Source organism: Balaenoptera musculus, chromosome 16 (genome assembly GCF_009873245.2).
Source record: "Balaenoptera musculus isolate JJ_BM4_2016_0621 chromosome 16, mBalMus1.pri.v3, whole genome shotgun sequence".
Classification (NCBI taxonomy): domain Eukaryota; kingdom Metazoa; phylum Chordata; class Mammalia; order Artiodactyla; family Balaenopteridae; genus Balaenoptera; species Balaenoptera musculus.
Window position 1 is genome coordinate 76,111,668 of NC_045800.1, and position 21,414 is coordinate 76,133,081.

Genomic DNA, 21,414 nt, shown 5'->3' on the forward strand with positions numbered 1-21,414 from the left:
CACCAGCATGGTATTCCTTGCAGCCTTGGTTTGGATTCCAGGAGGCATGAGAGGAGGCTGCTAAAGCCCCCACAGTGAAAGACTCTCTGAGGGCACGAATGGAAGTACCTGTTGATTTCAATTTGGATTGACTCTTGAGCCTGCTTTTGGAGGAGGCCCTATACAAGTTGGGCCAATTTGAAAGTAATAGCATCAGTGAGATTAAAAAAAAATTGTTAAGTGGGGAAATATGTTGCCTACAGAACCCGAAAAGGACTAAAGGACATTATCTGTATTAACACTGTGTGTGTTAAGAACAGACAATGAAAAAAAAAAACAAACAAAAAGTCAATAGCTGTTTCTTGACGGTGTCAGGGATGGAGCAGCCCTTGGTTTACAAATAATTTTCAGGAACTTAACTGACAGGGTAGATATTTGCGTTATGTGTGGTGAAATAACTTATGCCTCTTTTTGTGAGTTCTTTTGTGGGTATTTATATGTCCCAAATGCATTTGTGAAATGAATTTCCTCAGAGGAGGATGCCATCAATGTAATGTCATACCTGTGCTCCTGGAGAAAAATGGATGCAGTTAAGGTATTGCCCACGAAGACTGTGCAATGGCAGAGTTGCTGAGGTATCCCACGGGTAGCGTGGTAAAGGTGTCTGGTGTCCCTTCAGAGGTGAAGGCAAACTGTGGCTGAGAGGCTGTTGAAAAGAGCACTGAACAGAACATATTAGCCAAACCTGGAATAACAAAATATTTACTACTTGCCATTTAGATGAAAGCAATAATTTTAATAAATTGGGTACTGGGTCCTTAACAGATGGGCCATAGCATTAAGGTTGTGATAATCCCTTGTGAAGCACCATCATTATTTCCAGGCTAAGAATAAGCTAAACTGGACCATTAAACAGAGAAGCAGAGGTGATAACCACTTCTCTAGATAGGTCTTTATAATGGTTTCAATTGGAGTATATGGTACATGGGGTCCCATTTTGTCAATCCAATTTGTAAGTGCCAAAAATATAATGTTATTATTCACTGGATCAGAGCATCCATGCCTTCTATGGGATTATGTTAAAATTAAATCAATGGGTACTATGAATCTTAGGATGTTTCACCTTAACCAACAGAAATACTGTCCATTTGTCCTAAATGACTCAGTCTGTCTGGGCTGCTATAATAAAATACAATGGACAGGGTGACTTATAAACAACAAAAATTTATTTCTCACAGTTCTAGAGGCTGAGAAGTCCAAGATCAAGGTGCCAGATGTCTGGTGAGGACCCACTTCCTGGTTCACAGATGGCTGTCTTTTCCTAAGTCCTCATATGACAGAAGAAACAAGGGAATTCTCTGGAGTCTCTATTTTAAGGCACTAACCCCGTTCATGAGGGCTCTGTCCTCATAACCCAATCACCCCCAAAAGCCCAACCTCCAAATACCATCACATTGGCGATTAGATTTCAACATTACGAATTTTGGAGCAATACACAATTTAGTCTATAGCACTATTTTATGTTCAATAACTCCTCTAAGATTTTAGGGGGTAACGTGATTACATTTAGTGGGATGCCCAGATATAACTATAATTTGAGCCCTACATTAAGGCCATGAAAGTTTGCCAATGGTACATTTCAGCAGATACTAAAGTTAACATTAAAGTTAATTTGGAAGGTATAAAAGCCAATCAGCACCCTTTTATCTTTTGTTGTATAAATTATTTTAGTAAATTCTGGATTTCCAATTGGGTCAAACTGTGGACCTAACTTACGTAATATTGTATAGCAACTATACCTCAATTAAAAAAATAAACAAAAACAAAAAACCGTGGACCTTTGTATCAGTTATTTTGTTGTTTCCTCTCTCTGTGTCTAAGTCTGCCTCCCTCCCTTCATTCTTTCTTTCCATTTCTTTTCTTTTTGTGGTTATTGGATATACTTTTGAGGAGGGAGGGTTCTCTTTACTCTAATCAAACTTACAAATTTCTATCTCCAGAGAGCCTCCGATCAGGATCGTCAGGGTTAGGGGCCTGCTCCATGGCAATGGTTTCTGCATATGGCTTAAGGATCCCAGGCTTAAGCTGTATTTGAATTAACCTCTTTGCTGTGCCACAGGATGGGAGTTTTCCCCTCTAACTATGAGCACAGAACTTTTTTTTTTTTTTTAACAACATAGAAATAGGTAGCAGGTGGTGCAGCAAAAGCATGCTGGGCCCATAACCCAGAGGTTGATTAATTGAACATCCTCTGTCTGCCATGGCTGTGGTCTTTTTTTATGCCACGCAGGTTTCTTTCTCTGTGCAAATTTCCTCAGTTATTTTGGGTTTCTAGCCATGTAAAGTCTTGGCTTTCAGTTTTTGTCTCTATCCAATCACCCATGGCATGGACCTTCTAGGTGGTTACAAGGGAGAGTATCGAAGTCCAGCAGCTGGCCTCATAGGTAGCTCAGAGACCACCTGCCAAACAGACTGAACCCAATGGCAAGCCACACAGGGGCATAGCCAATTAATAATTCTCTCTTAGTGACAACAGCCTCTCAGAGTGGGAAGGGATAGCGACACTCCAAAAAAAGAACACAGAGCACAGCAGGCCAAAGTGCAAGCCTGCCAGCAATTGGTGGTTCTATCCCAAGTGGCCTCTGCCACATCACAGAACCAGTTAGCCAAGAGCAATTAGCTAACACTGACTAGGTGACCTGTCTTGGATGGACAATCCTGCTCATGATGCCAACTGTATTAACTGCCTTCTAGTCACTCTGTTGGTGGCAGGATTCCTGCCCTGGGGTAATGGAATAGCTGAACACATGACATCTCACACTGGACAGGTGAGATCTACATAAGTTTACTAGTTATGCATATTCACAGGCCAGGCAAGAGGGCACCACATGCCATCCAAGGTCACACAGGTATCACACTTGGGAACAGAGGGAACAACCAGGGGTTGTGGGAAATGGCTCTGTACTATCAAGAGGGTGCAGCAACCCCTGGTTCCTGTGAGAGGATGGGACTGGCTTTTCTGAATAATCTTGCGGGCTGGTAGGGAAGTGAAACTTGCTATTCAGGGAAAAGCAAGAACCACAGGTACACCTGGTCGCCTTGATAAGACAGGAGGATTATCTGATTACAGGACCTTATCTGTGGGGGTAGAATGGGGAGGGAAACGTGCAGTTAGGACATTAGAGGCCCTTTTAGTTTCAGGTGTTAAGAGATTCTATTATACTGGGCCTTAACTTGCTATAATTAAAAGTATTTTGGGAACTTCCCTGGTGGTCCAGTGGTTAAGACCCCGCACTCCCAATGCAGGGGGTCCGGGTTTGACCCCTGGTCAGGGAACTAGATCCCGCATGCTGCAACAAAGATCCCACAGGCTGCAACCAAAACCTGGCACAGCCAAATAAATAAATAAATAATAAAATAAATAAAGTATTTTGAAGACTATAAAAACCACCCAAATATTCATTAGTGGTGATTATAGCTGCAGTGCAAAAACTTATGACTGACAAACAAAAACTTTAGTACAGAAACAAGATGTTATAATGAGAGGAAAGGAATTTAAGATAATTCCAAAAAAAGGTAATAAGGCTTAGAAAAGCAAAAAGCTGTAATTGAAAATATGCTTCAGTGGTTGTCAATATATGATTTCTGAGAATGCATTCCCCTCCCCAGCCCAACCCCACATGGGAAAATTGGTACTGAATGATGTGAGTTTTCAATTTTGTAAATATGTAAGAAAGCATCCTCACAGATTAATCTATACTGTTATATGCGGCAGGGTTGTTTATTTATTTAATACACTCCATTTTTTCGAGTAGTTTTAGGGTTACAGAAAAAATGAGCAGAAGGCACAGAATTCCTATATACCCCTTCACCTCCACCTCCCTCCACAGTTTTCCGTATTATTAATATCTTGCATTACTGTGATACATTTGTTACGACTGATCAGCCAATACTGATACAGTTTTACAACTGAAATCCATAGTTTACATTAGGGTTGACCCTTTGTGTTTTACATTTTGTAGGTTTTGACAAATCAATGACATGTATCCACCATTACAGCATCCTACAGGATAGTTTCACCGTCCTAAAAATTCTCTGTAATCCACTTATCCATCCCTCCCACCTTCACCCTGGACCCCTGATCTTCTTGCTGTCTCCACAGTTTTGCCTTTATCAGAATGCATTACAGTTGGAATCATACAGTATAAAGCCTTTTCAGATTAACTTCTTTCATTTAGCAATATGCATCTAAGGTTCTTCTGTGTGTCTGTTACTTGATAGCTCATTTCTTTTTATCACCTGCCTGAGCATTATATCCTGTAACCTTGCTGTAATTGCTTACTAGTGTCAGGAGGTTTTGTTGTTGTTGATTCTCTGGAATTTTCTACATAGACAATCATGTTATCTGTGAACGTAGATAGTTTTATCTCTTCCTTCCAAATCTGTACCTTTTATTTCCCTTACTTGTCTTACTGCATTAGCTAGGACTTCCTGAAGGATGCCGAAAAGGTGTAGTGAAAGGGGACCTCCTTGCATTGCTCCTTATCTTACTGGGAAAGCATCTCATTTCTCACCATTAAGTATGATGCTAGCTGTAGGATTTTTATAGATGTTCATTACCAAGTTAAGGGAATTCCTTAGTATTTATTTATAGTAAGCTAGTATTCCTAGCTTACTGAGAGTTTTTTATTTATCACGAATGGGTGTTAGGATTTTTTGAAATGTTTTTCTGCACCTATTGATATGATCATATAATATTTCTTCTTTAGCCTGTTGACATGATGGGTTACATTAATTATTAAATGTTGAACCAGTCTTGTATACCTGGATAAATCCCACTTGATCATGGCATGTAATTCTTTTTATACATTATTGGATTCAATTTGCAGGTATTTTGTTGAAAATTTCCATATCTATGTTCATGAGATATTGGTCTGTAGTTTTCCTTTCTTGTTATGTCTTTGCCTGGTTTTATAACTAGGGTAATGCTGGCCTCATACAATGAGTAAGAAGTATTCTCTCTGCTTTTACATTCTGTAACATATTGTAGAGAACTGATACCATTTCTTCCTTAATTTGGTAGAATTCACCAGAGAAAACATCTGGGCCTAATACTTTCTGATTTGGAAGATTAAAAATTGATTCAATTTCTTGAATAGATATATGCCTATTCCGATTTATCCTTCTGTAAGTTTTGGCAGATTGTATCTTTCAAGGAGTTGGCCCATTTCATCTAGGTTATCAAATTTGTGGGCTCAGAGTTGTCCGTAACATTTCCTTATAATCCTTTTGATGCTCATGGGATCAGTAGTTATGGCTCTCTTTCATTCCTGATATTAGCAATTTGTGTCTTCTGTTTTTCTTAGCTAAACTGGCTAGAGATTTATCAATTTTACTGACCTTCTCAAAGAACCAGCTTTTGGTTTTACTGATTTTCTCTATTGGTTTCCTGTTTTCAATTACTCTGATATCTGCCTTAATTCTCATTATTCTTTTGTTTTTTATTCCTTGGACTTAATTTGCTCTTCTTTGTCTAGTTTCCTAAAATGGAAACTTAGACTCTGTGTGCAGTCTAAGATCATTTAATAATGTAATCTTAGATTATTAGCTTAACCTAATTATTTACATAATCTGATTATGTAATTTAGTATATCACCTTTGCCCCATCAATAAAAGCACCACTCTAGTTCTACTCCAGGCTCAAACCTCCTTCTCACAGAATCAACAGTCATTAAGGGCCCAGATCTCTGGGTACATCAGACCCTTGAATTTACAGTCTAATTTACAGCCCTGAGTGTCATCTAGTCTGAGGCTTCTTTCTTGGACCCTGTCTTGGAAAGCAGTTGCTTACACAGGGTTTGGATAAATTTAGGCTGAAGACTAGAGTATTTACATATGTATATTCAAGGCACATCATGGTTTGCGATGAACCATGGGTGAAAAGAGAAAAGGGGCAATGGGAGTAGGGTCTAGATATCCCCATGCATAGAATACATTTTATTAAACATTCTGTTATTTTGATATATAAGTTTTAAAAGACTAGACATTAACTTTGTGGACTTCCTTTTATTGAACTGTTGCTCCAGGCCCTACACACATGGGAGATGTGCCTAATGTTGTTAACAACTGCTAAACTAGGAGTATCTATTTTCTATTCACAATTTCATTAAGTTCTGTTTTGTGTAAGAAACATATATAGTTTATATAATGTACATACCTAAGCTCTGTGAACTTAAGGGATACTTCACAGGTGTTTAATGCTGTTGCCCTAGTTACTCAATTTATCTCTGCTTTTAAAAAGCTTCATATTCAAATGGTTGCCAGAATCAGGGTGGCAGAAAGGCTGTGATTATTAATACACGGGAACTTCTTATTGTGAAATCCTGATTCCTTTGTAGTCTTAATGTAATACAGATTCCAGATTCTTTTTTGATTTTGCAACCTGTGCTGAAGGTTAACTCAAATATAGAAACCATAAAATTTCATAGAAATACACACACAAACACACAGACTACATGGTGAAATCTGAATAAGGTCTGTATCTGACTTAGTAGTAGAGTACCACCAATTTCTTGTACTTGAGAATTGCTATGGTTATGTAACATCATTATTAGAGAAAACTTCATAAAGAGCACATGAGAATTTTATGTACTATTACTGCAACTTCTTGTGAGTCTATTTTACTATTCTTTTTTAGTTTTTAAAGCTTTACATTGCACAACATACATCTATAAATTACAATTTGTTTCCTAAAAATAACTATGACATCAAAACCAAAACACAACTTCTAACTTCTAATGTTAGATTACCTTTAAAGAAAATCTTCAAGCCATATGTCTCAAATGGACAGACTTCTCCCCAACATAAATTATGACATAACCTAGTTTGTATTTTTGCTAAAATTTTTACAAAATCAAAATATCTGTGAGGTTTTATGCGAGTATTAGTTACGTGACGTTCAATGGAATGTTACCTCTTAACAAGACTGTCCTATACTTGTTGCAGTCTAGAGATTTGTCCCATGTCATTACTTTGGAGTAAAATAAGGCCAGTTTGTGGATGAAGGTTACTGAACATTCAGGATGTCAACAGCTTTCTCCATGGTGTGAATTCTCTGAAATGCTCAACATTTCTAATATTCGCTTCAATCATAAGATTTTTCTCCTGTGTGTGTTCTCTGATGTACAATGAGGTTTGACTTCTGAGAGAACGTTTTCCCACATGTGTTACATTCATAGGGCTTCTCCCCTGTGTGTGATCTCTGATGTTTAGCAAGGTCTGATTTACGGTAAAAAACTTTCCCACATTCATTACATTGACAAGATTTCTCCCCTGTGTGAGCCCTGTTATGCACCGTGAGGGATGATTTGTGACTGAAGGATTTCCCACATTCATTACATTCATAAGGCTTTTCCCCTGTGTGTTTTCTCTGATGCAAAATAAGTCCTGATTTCACACAAAAAGATTTTCCACATTCATTACATTTATAGGGCTTTTCTTCTGTATGTGTTCTCTGATGTACGATTAGAGCTGACTTATGGCAGAAAGCCTTTCCACATTCACTACATGCATAGGGTTTCTCCCCTATGTGAATTCTCTGGTGCTGAGTGAGCTGTGATTTCTGGCAGAAGGTTTTCCCACATTCACCGCACTCATAGGGTTTCTCCCCTGTATGTGTTCTGTTATGTTTAGTTAGGTATGATTTATTATAGAAGATTTTTCCACATTCATGACATTCATAGGGTTTCTCCCCTGTATGGGTTCTGTAGTGTTGAGACAGGGTTGACTTATGGCTGAAAAATTTCCCACATTCAGGGCATGCAAAGGGTTTCTCCCCTGTGTGAGTTCTCTGATGTACCGTAAGGTCAGACTTCAAGCAGAAGGTTTTCCCACATTCGTAACATTCGTAAGGTTTCAACCCTGTATGAATTATCTGATGCCTGGTGAGTACTGACTTGTGGTAGAAAGTTTTCCCACATGCACTGCATTCATAGGGTTTATCTCCTAAGTGAGTTCTCTGATGTTGTGTAAGATGTGACTTCTGACAGAAACATTTCCCACACTCAGGACACTCAAAGGGTTTCTCACCGGTATGAGTTCTCTGATGTACTGTAAGGTGTGAATTCATACAGAAGGATTTCCCACATTCATAACATTCATAGGGTTTCAGTCCTGTGTGTGTTCTCTGATGTTTAGTGAGGTCTGACTTCTGGTAAAAAGTTTTCCCACATGCGTTACACTGATAGGGTTTCTCCCCCGTATGTGTTCTCTGGTGTAACGTGAGGGCTGACTTGTGGCTGAAGGCTTTCCCACATGCACTGCATTCATAGGGTTTCTCCCCTGTGTGTGATCTCTGATGTTTAGTGAGGTTTGACTTCTCCCAGAAAGTTTTTCCACATTCATTACATTGAAAGCGTTTCTCTCCTGTGTGTATCCTCTGATGTCGAGTGAGGTGTGACTTCTCCCAAAAAGCTTTCCCACATTCATTACATTCGAAGTGTTTCTCTCCTGTATGAGGTTTCTGAAGCTGTGAGAGGTACAACTTCCTCCTGAAATTATTCCCACTTTCATCACATTCATAGTATTTCAAATGTGCCCCATGATGTTTCAAAAGGGTGGACTTCACACATAAGGATTTCCCACAATCACTAAGTTCATAGTGATTTTCCTTTGGGGGAGTTATCTGATGGAACAAGAAGGATGAGTTATCACAGAACCTTCTCCCATATTCCTCATATTCACAGTCATTCCCTTCAGTGATCTCTCTTTTGTGTGTATACAATACTGCCTTTTCAAGGAAGGTTTCTCGATATATGCTATATTCAAAATTTTGCTCTAAAGTTTGAATCTTCTCAAGCTGAATAGGATCCTCATTATGACTGACCGTTTTCCCGTTTTTAAAAAATTCACTTTTTTCTCTAGTGTGAGTTTTCTCATGTTTAATATTGAGTAGCAATTTTCCACAGGCATTAAATTCATCAGTCTTTTTTCCTAAATAGTTTTTCTTATTGATAACCAATTCTGAAACATAGTTGAAGTTCATTCCACATGAGTCACACCCACAGAGTATTTTTCTGGAAGGAAAAGAATCTGTGTCCAAGTTAAGTGGTTTTCCTATTACATTACCTTGTTCTTTAGTCAGCATTTTGTTATTGATGAATACAACTTCCCACACATGTTTAGGCTGGTTTTCTTGGCTCCTTTCTTTCATGTGATCCGTCTTCCAGACTTCTAGAAACAAGAAAAATTAATCTCATCACATGAACATTAACACATTTCTTATGGAACAAGACCTATATACTATATACAAATGCCCTAAATTGTTTGTAGCTGACTTTGCTTTCTTGTCTATTCTCCAGGGATGAAAATAACTGCAAGTATGTATCTTTTCTATTTCTAGGGTTTCAGGTGAAAATAAAAAAGCAAGAAAGAAAAAGCCCAGTATAGTGGAAAAAGAGAGAGGAAACTGTTATTAGAACACATATATTTGGCTTCCAACGTCTGAGGAATAACAGAAACTCTTTAAATTTGAATCTCTCCATGAATCCTCCAAAAAACTAAAAAGATCAATATAAGGAGAACAAATAAAATTACCAACAACAATCCACGACTTTGGCACAACTAGGAGATACAGAATACTACTAACTTCATATTACCACTAAGTAAGGAAATAAATATTCAAATACAGAAGAAACTGAGACAGAGCCTATATCTACGAAAAGAGTCAGCTGGAGACTGCGGTAAACACATGTAAAAGAAGAGACAGAAAACTTAGGGGTGATTAACCACAAATAAAAATTACTCCCAGCAAGAAAAAGTTCCACTGTGAGTGGGAAAATACTGAGATGATGTCACCGTTCTGATAGAGCTCAGACTACTGGGAAACCCAAATGAAGGGACTCGTAGTATGTGGGACTAAGGGGGCAAGCAAGGGCTGGTCAAAACTGTAAAAAAGACAAAGTGACTTTAGGACTTAAATTACAAAGAATCAGATACAGACTGAATTGTGTCCCCCTCCCAAATTCCTATGTTGAAGCCCTCATCCCCAATGTGGATGTGCTTGGAGACAGAGCCTTTAAGGAGGTAATGAAGGTTAAATGAGGTCATAAGGGTGGATCACTAAGCTGATGGGAATGAGATCCTTATTAGAAGAGGAAGGGACACCAGAGCTCACTTGCTCTCCACACGCACACAGAGAAAAGGCCATGTGAGGACACAGTGAAAAGGTGCTGTCTGCAAGCTGAGGAGAGAGGCCTCACCAGAAACCAACCCTGCTGGCACCTTCATCTTGAACATCTAGTCTCTGGAATGTGAGAAAATAAATTTGTTTTGTAAGCTACTCAGTCTGTGGTATTTTGTTATAGCAGCCCAAGCAGACTAATAGCCCAAAGAGAAAACAGACTTGACTGAAATTTTAATAAATAGCAATGGAAAAAAAAAGACATAAAAGCAGCAAAAACACAACAAGAAAAAACTAAAAAAAAGAAGAAAACTGAATAAGAAAGTAAATTCTGGATAAAAAACGGTAGTCTGTTAGTGGGAATGTAAGTTGGTACAGCCACTATGGAAAACAGTATGAAGGTTCCTCAAAAAGCCAAAAAATAAAGTTACCACATGATCTAGCAATCCCACTCATGGGCATATATCCAGACAAAACTATAATTCAAAAAGATACATGCACCCCTATGTTCATAGCAGCACTATTCACAATAGCCAAGACATGGAAACAACCTAAATATCCATCAACACAGAAATGGATAAAGATGTAGTACATATATACAATGGAATACTACTCAGCCATAAAAAAGAATGAAATAATGCCATTTGCAGCAATATGGATGGAACTAGAGAGTATCATATTAAGTGAAGTAAGTCAGAAAGAGAAAAACAAATACCATATGATATCACTTATATGTGGAATCTAAAATATAACACAAATGAACTTATCTACGAAACAGAAACGGACTCAAACAGAGAACAAACTTGTGGTTGCCAAGGGGGAGGGGGTTGGGGGAGGGATGAAGTGGGAGTTTGTTGTTAGCAGGTGCAAACTATTATACATAACATGGATAACAACAAGGTCCTACTGTATAGCTCAGCAAACTATATTCAATATCCTGTGATAAACCACAATGGAAAAAAATATTAAAAAAAGAATGTTCATATATGTATAACTGAATCACTTTGCTGTACAACAGAAACTAACACAACATTGTAAATCATCTATACTTCAATAAAAAAATAAATTAAAAAAAGAAAATACAGAGAAGCAAATGGAAAAAATAAACACCTATAATTTCACCATCCAGAAAAAAAAGTAGTCTGCGAAAATATAATAAATAAAAATTAAAACTGTATGTATGTGTGATTGTAGTCTCTAAAGACAAAAAATAGGGACTTCCCTGGTGGTGGAGTGGTTAAGAATCTGCCTGCCAATGCAGGGGACATGGGTTCGATCCCTGGTCTGGGAAGACCCCACATGCCATGGAGAAACTAAGCCCGTGCACCACAACTACTGAATGTGCACTCTAGAGCCCGCAAGCCACTACTACTGAGCCCATGTGCCACAACTACTGAAGCTTGTATGCCCTAGAGCCCGCGCACTACAACTACTGAAGCCCACACGCCACAACAAGAGAAGCCACCGCAATGAGAAGCCCGTGCACTGCAATGAAGCATAGTCCCCGCTCGCCACAAATAGAGAAAGCCCGTGTACGGCAACAAAGATCCAGCGCAGCCAAAAACAAAATAAAATTTAAAAAAATAAAGAGGAAAAAATAGAAAATAATGGAATAAATCTAAAATTAAAAACCATAATCTGAGAAAATTGTCCAGAGATAAAAGACCTAATCCACATATTCAAAAGGACCACCATGAACCTGGAAAAACTGAGCTGCAAGAGTCCTAAGACATACCTTAGTAAAACTACTAAAATGAAGAAAAATCCTCTGGACAAAAAGACTAAGTCTCAACAAAAACATAAATGTAGGTTTGGCAATAGACTTTGTCACCAATAAACAAAACAAAGCTCAGTGGAGCACCATTTTCAAGAAAAGGAAGTGGGAGTCAAGCAGTTTTATCCTTTATTTATAATCCTTTAAGTAAAAGGCTATGGAAAAAGGCAAACCAGTTTAGATATTCACGAAGTTAGGTAATAACTGTAATCATGAAACCTTCTGGAAGAGAACAAACTTCAAGCAACCGAGATCTGACAGGAGACACTCGCAGAAAAACTGAACACTGAATACATTTAACTGTAGATCTACGACCAAAATAAGGATGAAAACAAGGACAGAATAATAATACATAAATGTTACATGTCCTGGTGAAGCAGAAATAATGTACTTTTAAAACTACAGGAAATAGGAGAGAAAAAAACAGGAAATAAGAATAAGCTCAGAAATAGCCACATGAAAAATAGAGTCTAAAGGATGTCACTAAAACCTGAAAAATCAAACAAAGGGTTAAGTAAGGAAATGTGTAACTAATGCCATTATATCAGTATAAAAGTAGAACGAAAATGTCAGAAATTCGTAATTGTCTCCCCTGCAAAAAGAACAAAGGAAGAGACCAAAGAGAAAAATTCAGTAAATGTGAAACACTCATTAAATGTAACAAGACAAAATTGAGACCAAACATACGAGTCATACCAATAAATATGAATGAGCTTAACTCACCAATAAAACCAAAATGATTTTCAAAGTGAGTCACAGACAAAACCAAAATCTATACTGTATAGGGAAAACACCCTTAGAGAAAATGACACAAAAAGGCTAACAACAAGGGGATGCACAGTATCATTCCAGACAAAGGGAAACAAGAAAGAAGCAGAGGTGCAATCTTGACATCAGGAAGGACAAAGAAACACTTTACAATGCTAAAATCTCTAACTTCGAGTGCAGAAATAACAGTTATGAGTACCTACACAGACCAAACAACTTTATGAAGCAGAACTCAGAGAAGCAAGGAAAAACAGAAAAACGCTAATACGAAAAGTATTTCAAGACGGATTAAAGCAAAAAGTGAGGGGGTATAGAAAACTTAAATATAATAATTACACACGTATTACAAATTCATATCTTATTTTATAATATCAAAACTTATAACAGAAAATATACTTACATCTCAAGGGTACATGAAACATTCACAAAAACTGATATAGATAACATGCATGGATAATAATACAGTAAAAACAGAAATTAATGGGGAAGAATGACCTTTCATCTGGACCTGAAAAACAACTCTGTAGTAAACTGCTCTTTGGTGAGAGGGGAAACACAAACCAAAGCTGAAGAAGTTCTAAAATGAAAAACTAATGAAAATATTACTTATGAGGATGTATGGGATACATGTACTGGTCAGAAGGAATTTCACAGCATTAGATATTTCTACCAATGAAAAAAGAATGAAAACAACACTTCTTGACTCAAAAAAACTAGAAAAAGACAATAGTAGTGTAAAAGAAAGTAGAAAGTACGAAGAAGGAAACAATAATGGTAAAAACAGATAAATATAATAAATTAAAAATAATAAATATAAAAACATCTTCATTTTTGAGGTCTAGCAGTTTTACTAAGGTATGTCTTAGGACTATTTAAGGTATGTTTTCCCAGATTTCTGGTGGTCTCTTTGAATATGTGAATCAGGTCTTTCATTTCTGCACAGTTTTCTTAGATTAGAAGTTAATGAAACAAACAGAAAAAAAGAACACATTAAGTCAAAAGCCTGGTTCTTTGAAAAAATTCACACAGGAGGCAAATCACTGCCTAACCTAATCAACAAAACAAGGGGGAGAAATCTCAACTATACAGAACAAAAAATGATAAGGAAGAAACAATCACTGAAACAAGGTATGAAGAAATCTTAAAAGACTATTTTTGTACAACTTGACACAAATCCATTTGAAAGAGAAGAAGTAAATAATTTCCTAGGAAAATACAACTTATCAAAATTTACCCTGGTAGAGACAGAAAATATAAACAGAAAAACTTCCACGTAAGAAGCAGAAAATAGCAAGTTTGCCTAAGCAGTAGAATAAGCACCTCTAAACCTTTCACCCAGATTCACAAATTGTTAAACTTTTGCCACATATGCTTTATCTTTCTCTATATAAACCCTTCTTAACCATTAACTATTTTAGTTAAATACTAACATCATGACCCATTACTCCAAATACGTCAGCATTCTATCTCCTAAGAATAAAGGCATGGTCACACTCAAGGAAATTGTACCCTGATAATGTATCATCCATTATACAGTCCATTCAAGAAGAGCAGTATCTCTGAAAATACCTATGTGGTTTTCAGCTATATAAATATCTTCCTTTCACTGAAAAATCCTCCAAAAACAGAGGTATTGCTATCATGAAACTGGATTTCACCAAAACTGTTTTATTTTAAAAATGTCCACATACATTCTGAAATTTATTGAAATATTATGCTATAAGTATATTTCTTTGACTTATTTTTTTCACTCTAAGTTTCCAAAATTCATCCACACTGTTGTACACAGATATATATACAAGACCACTGTGAGAATGTACTGTAATTTACATACTGATTCCCCTATTTGATGGATAGTCTGGTTGATCCTAGTTTTTCTGTTATTATGAACAATATAGAGACAGACATGCTTCTATACATCCCTGGTGCATATTTGGAAAAGTGTCCCTAAAGCAGTGCTACTCAAAAGTGGGGTCTGCATATCGCTGCCAGCCAACATATGTATATAACAAGATGTGATGACAAACTGACAGCAACCATTTAGAAACTTTCACAGCAATCTCAAAATAGCTTCAGTGAGGCACAGCTGATGAATCAACTAAATATGTTTAAACTATATAATTTGATAAGTTCTGACATAATATATATGAATGGATTTATTTCTGGGCTCCATATTCTGATCGACTCCTCTACGTGTCTTTCTTGATGCTAACACCACACTGTCTTGTTTAACATAACTTTATAATAAGTCTTGAAATCAGGCAGTGTTATTGCTACAACTTAGCTTTTATTTTTCGAAGTTATTTGTTATTCTAGCTCCTTGGCACTTCTATATGAAGTTAAGAATCAGCTAGTCAATTACTGTAAGAAAATCTGCTGGGACTTAGATTGGGATTGTTCTGAATCTACAGTTCTTTTTAATGAGAAAAATGTTAAACTATATTGAGCACTTGGATACATGAACATGTATCATATATAAATGTATACATGTACAGAACATGAAGGTATCTCTCTCCATTTATTTAGGTATTCAATTTCTCTCTGCAATGGTCTATAATATTCAGTGAGGTCTTTCACATCTTTGCCAGATACATCAGCCAAAAAAATATTTTTCGTGCTACTGCAAATACTTTTTAATTTTTCATTTTCCAATCAATCGCTGGTAGTATATAGAAATAAAACTGATTTTTGTATATTGATTTTTATCTTGCAACCTACCTGCACTTAAAAGTTTTAGTCTTTTTTTTTTTTCTTGTAGATTCCATTCTACATAATCATTTTTTTGTGAATAAAGACAGTTCTACTTCTTTTCCACTCTGGCCTCCTTTTCTTTTTCTTCCCTGATTACACTAGCCAGGTTACATTATATTAATGAGTGTGAGTGGACTACTTGTCTCGTTCCTGATATTGTTAAGAAAACTATTCAGTTTTTAAATATTAAGCACAACATTGGTCAGTTTTCTATAAGATGCCCTTTATCTTATTCTTCATTTGAGAGCTTTCATCAGGAATAAATGCTGGATTTTGTCAAATGTTTTTCCTGTATCTACTGAAATGATCATATAGGTTTTTCTTTTGTTTAGTTTTAAAATATGAGGTAATGATAACTACATAACTGATGGGGGACAGTGCAAAATGAAAACGTGGGGTCACTTGGTCAAATATCATAAACAAAATTATACTTAAAGCTATTAAAATTATGCTTTAGTCTAAAAGTATTTCATTACTTATAAAACTCAATAGATATAATAGTGATAGAGAACTAACTATATAAACTTACAAATTGCAAAACAGACAACATGGGCTAAATTTCTGATACAATATTTCAAAACATAAATTTTAGTATATCTAGAGATAAAGATTCTTGAGAAACAGTTTTCTATAACTCTCTAAAATAGGTATATGTAAGAGTTTAATTTTATATATTTTTGAATTTTTTTCCTGTGATGAGAATACTTAGGATTTACTCTCTAAACAACTCTCATATATAACACACAGCAGTGTTAATTATATGTATCATGTTGTACATCACATCCCTAGTACTTATTTATCTTATAACTGGAAGTTTGTACCTTTTGATTGCCTTCATCCAATCCACCCCCCACCCCGCCCCAACCTACGGTAACCACAAATCTCAGCTCTTTTTCTATGAGGTTCTTTGTTTTTGAAATATAATTGACCTATAATGTCATGCTAGTTCCTGTTATACAACGTAGTGATTCAATATTTTTATAAACTTCAAACTGATCACAAAGATAAGTCTAGTTATGTCACCATACAAAGATATACAGTTATCGACTATGTTCACCACACTATACATTTCATAACTGTGACTCATTTATTTTGCAACTGGCAGTTTGTTCCTCTTAATCTCCCTCACCTATTTCTTTCCTCTCCCTACCTCCCTCCCCGCTGGCAAACACCTGCTCTCTGTTATCTGTAACTCTCTTTCTGTTTTGTTTGTTCATTTGCTTTGTTTTTTTAGATTCCATATATAAGTGAAATAACACTTCATCTTTGTCTGACTTATTTCACTAGGCATAATACCCTCTAGGTCCATCCACGTTGTTGTAAGTGGCAAAATTTCATTTTTTAGTGGCTGAGTAATATTCGTGTGTGTGTGTGTACTGTATCTTTATCCACTCATCTACTGATGCGTGCTTAGATTGCTTTCATATCTTGGCTATTGTAAATAATGATCCAATAAACATAGGCACATATAGCTTTGCAAATTAGTGTTTTCATTTTCTTCAGATCAATACCCAGAAGTGGAAATGCTGGATCATATGGCAGTTCTATTTTTAAACTTTTGAGGAATTGTCATACTGTTTTCCATAGTGGCTATACCAGTTTACAGTCCCACCAACAGTGCACAAGGATTTCCTTTTCTCCACATCCTTGCCAAGACTTGCTATTTGTTGTCTTTTTGATAAAAGCCATTTTGACAGGTGTGAGGTGATAACTCACTGTAGTTTTGAGTTGCATTTCCCTGAATGATTCATGATGTTGAGCATCTTTTCATGTGCCTGGAAGCCATCTGCATGTCTTCTCTGGGAAAATGTCTATTTAGATCCTCTGCCCATTTTTAAATCAGGCTGTTTGTTTTCTGATGTTGAGTTGTGTGAGTTCTTTGTATATTTTGGATATTAAACCCTTGTCAGATATGTGGTTTTCAAATACCTTCTCCCATTCTGTAGGTGGCTTTTTCTTTTTGTTGAGTTTTTTTCACTGTGCAAAACTTTTTAGTCTGATGTAGTCCCGTTTATTTTTTTGTTTCCCTTTCCTCTGGAGACATATCCAAAAATATATTACTAAGACTGATGTCAAAGAGAATACTGCTTATGTTTTCTTCTAGAAGCTTAATGGTTTCAGCTCTTACATTTAAGTCTTTAATCCAGTTTGAATTTATTTTTGTGCATGGTGCAAGAAACAAGCAAGTTTGATTCTTTCGAATATAGCTGTCCAGCTTTTTCAAAACTGTTTATTGAAGAGGCTGTCTTTTCCCCATTGTATATTCTTGTTTACTTTGTCATAGATTAATTGACCATATAAATGTGGGTTCATTTCTGGGCTCTATTCTGTTCTACGGATGTATGTTTCTGTTTTTGTGCCAGTACTACACTGTTTTGATTACTGTAGTTCAGCAGTATAGTTTGAAATCAGGAAGCATAATACCTCTAGCTTTTTTTCCCCTCAAGATGGTTTTGGCTATTTGGGGTCTTTTGTGCTTCCATACAAATTTTAGAATTATTTGTTCTAGTTCTGTAACAATGCCACTGGTATTGTGATAAGTATTGCATTGAATCTATAGATTGCCTTGGGTAGTATGGTCATTTTAACCATTAATTCTACCATGGGCATGGTATGTCTTTCCATCTGTGTAATCTTTAATTTCTTTCATCAGTGACTTTTAGTTTCCCAAGTACAGGTCTTTTACCTCCTTAGTTATATTTATTCCTAGGTATTTATTCTTTTTGATGCAATTGTAATGAGACTTTTCTTAATTTATCTTTTTGATAGTCCATTGTTAGTGTACAGAAATGCAACAGATTTCTATTGCAAAATTTGTATCGAATTTTGTATCCGGCAACTTCACCAAATTCATTGATGGGCTCTAGTAGTTTTTTGGCAGTGTCTTTAGAATTTTCTATGTATAATATCATGTCACCTGCAAACAGTGATAGTTTTACTTCTTCCTTTCCAATTTATATTCCTTTTATTTCTCTTTCTTGACTGCTGTGGCAAGGACTACCAATACTATGCTGAATAAAAGTGGTGAGAATGAGCATCCTTGGCTTGTTTCTGATCATAGAGGAAATGCTTTTAGCTTTTCACTGCTGAATATGTTGTTAGCTGTGGGCTTATCACATATGGCCACATCTCTCTACACACACTTTGTTGAGAGTTTTATTGTAAATGGATGTAGAATTTTGTCAAAAGCTTTTTCTGCATCTAGTAAGATAATCATATTATTTTTAGTCTCCAATTTATTAATGTGTTGTATCACACTGATTGATTTTTAGATACTGAATAATCCTTGCATTACTGGGATAAATCCCACTGGATTATGGTGTATGATCCTTATAATGTACTGCTGAATTCAATTTGCTAATATTTTGCTGAAGAATTTTGTATGTATATTCATCAGTGATACTGGTCTGTAATTTTTTGGGGGGGATATCACTGGTTTTGGTATTAGGGTGATGCTGATCTCCTAGAACGCATTTGAAAGCATTCCTTTCTCTGTAATGTTTTGGAATAGTTTGAGAAGGATAAGTGTTAACTCTTCTCTAAATGTTTGGTAGTATTCACCTGTGAAGGCATCTGGTCCTGGACTTTTGGTTTTTATGATTCTTTTAAAAAAGTTACTGATTCAATTTCATTACTGCTAATTGGTCTGTTCATATTTTCTATTTCTTCTTGGTTCAGTATTGGGAGATTGTACATTTTTAGCAATTTGTCCATTTCTTCTAGGTTGTCCAAGACTTTAATTTTAAATGTAAATTTATACAATAGCATTTTAATGTTTCCTCTGACACTTCCTATAATCTGTACAAGAAACCAAAAATGCCTTCAGGATTTGTATATAATTCAAAACACCTGTTTATGCAGTCTATTGCTGTATCTTCAAAAACAAGTTAAAAGTAATTTCAAAACTGACTTCCTTGTTCATAGTTGGTTTATCCAAAATTACATATGAAAATAATATTCTTTTCCATCAAGTTTAATTTCTATTTCTAAACCTGTGACACTAGCTTTGCAATGTAGCAGTTGTTTTCAAGACCAGAGCCTACACTCTGAAGAATTCTACTGACTACCTGGTACATCCTAATGCACCCTCTATGACTATGCTTTTATTTTGTAATACCTTATTGACTATGATTACTGCCTGAGTGCCAGAGTACAGTCCCAGTACACTTAGCCCAGAAAGTTAATATTTTATGAAAGTGCTAAAGGGATAGGCTCCAGGGAGAAGAAGCAAGCTAGCCTCCCGCTGTGGGTTCTCTCTTGGGCCTGCAATCATTGCACTACTGCTCTGGTTCTGCTGCTGCTGTCACCAATGAGGACGTGGGTCTTGGTCACCCACTCAGGAATACAGGACACCAGACTGCACCAAGCAGCCAGACCAAAAGCTTAGTGAGCACACTGCCATTCAATGTATCCTGTCTGTTCACACATAATGCTCCACTGTCCCATGAGACTTGCCACACAAATCACAAGTTCAACGACAAAACTGTTAGGAATTTTGAGATGGCAACAGCAGAGCATTAAACCAAGTACAGAGCCCCTTCTGAGAGTGCAGTACTGTGTTACTAAACAGGCTGCATATCCATGAAGTTGGCCTTGATACAGAGAATTACACTGACTGCTTTCCAAATGTCAAAAAAGTCTTCCTAGGATTAATTCCACTTGGTCATGATGTTGAGCCTTTTAATATATTTTTGGTTTCTAATTGCTAAAATCTTATTTAGAATTTTTGCATTTATGTTCAGAATACACACTGGTCTGTAGCTTCTTTTCTTACAATGTCTTTGTCTAGTTTTGGTATTAGGGCAATGCTGGCCTCAAAGAACGAATTTCCAGTATAGCCTCCTCCTGAATTTTCTGGAAGCATTTAGGTAGAATTGGTATTATTTCATGTCTGGCAGAATTCACTAATAAAGCATCTGGACCTGGGATCTTCTTTGTGGAATCGTTATCTATTTCCTTTGGAATAAGCTTTGGTAGTCATTTATTTGAAGGAAACTGCCCATTTCATCTAAATTGCTGAATTTATAAAGTTACAGGCACAATATTCCCTTATTTTTCCTCATAATATCTGTACAATTTTTAGTGATATCATCACTCCTTTTTTTTTTTAATGGGAATTATTTATTTATTTATTTATGTATTTATTTATTTATTTATTTATGGCTGTGTTGGGTCTTCGTTTCTGTGCGAGGGCTTTCTCTAGTTGCGGCAAACGGGGGCCACTCTTCATCACGGTGCGCGGGCCTCTCACTATCGCGGCCTCTCTTGTTGTGGAGCACAGGCTCCAGACACGCAGGCTCAGTAATTGTGGCTCACGGGCCTAGTTGCTCTGTGGCATGTGGGATCTTCCCAGACCAGGGCTTGAACCCATGTCCCCTGCATTGGCAGGCAGATTCTCAACCACTGCGCCACCAGGAAGCCCACCACCCCCATTCTTATATCAATAATGTTTCATCCAGAAGTTTATCAATTTTACTGGTCTTCTCAAAGAACCAGCTTTTGATTCCACTAATTTTCTCAACTATCTTCTCTATTACATTGTTTTCCACTTTGTTTTTTATTACTTCATTTCTTCTGCTTACTATGGGTTTAATTTGTTCTTTTTTTCTAGATTTTTAAGGTAGAAACAGCTGAAGCAATTGATTTGAGAATTTCCTTCTTATCCAACACAAATTTCACATGTGTATGTTGGATATATATTCCCATATGCATGATATTTACATTATATATTAAATATATTATATAAAATACACTACATGTATGCCACATACACACAATTCCATATATACTTCTCTGAGATACACACACACAGAACTAATTTGGTTGCCTAAGAAGAAAGGTCCCAAATCAATTACCTTAGCGGCTTCCTCTCTAAAAAACCTGAAAAGAGCAAATTAAATCCAAAAGTAAGCAGAAGAAAAGAAGTAATAAAGATCTGGATGGAAAATAATGAAATCAATGA

The 21,414-nt window shown here is 36.4% G+C and overlaps 1 protein-coding gene across 4 annotated transcripts in view; it reads right to left on the bottom strand.

The window, feature by feature from the left end:
* Nucleotides 1–3,683: 3,683 nt before the first annotated feature.
* LOC118882677 (zinc finger protein 33B) overlaps nt 3,684–21,414 on the bottom strand; it is a 57,459-nt gene continuing 39,728 nt past the window's right edge. For 3 of the 4 annotated variants that reach the window (XM_036828835.1, XM_036828832.1, XM_036828834.1), the window contains one exon: nt 7,040–9,210. In XM_036828835.1, the coding sequence (XP_036684730.1) occupies nt 7,124–9,210 (2,087 nt within the window). In that variant the 3' untranslated portion in view covers nt 7,040–7,123. Of the gene's footprint in view, nt 9,211–21,414 lie in introns of all 4 variants that reach the window. The other variant, XM_036828833.1, reaches the window with a different exon arrangement.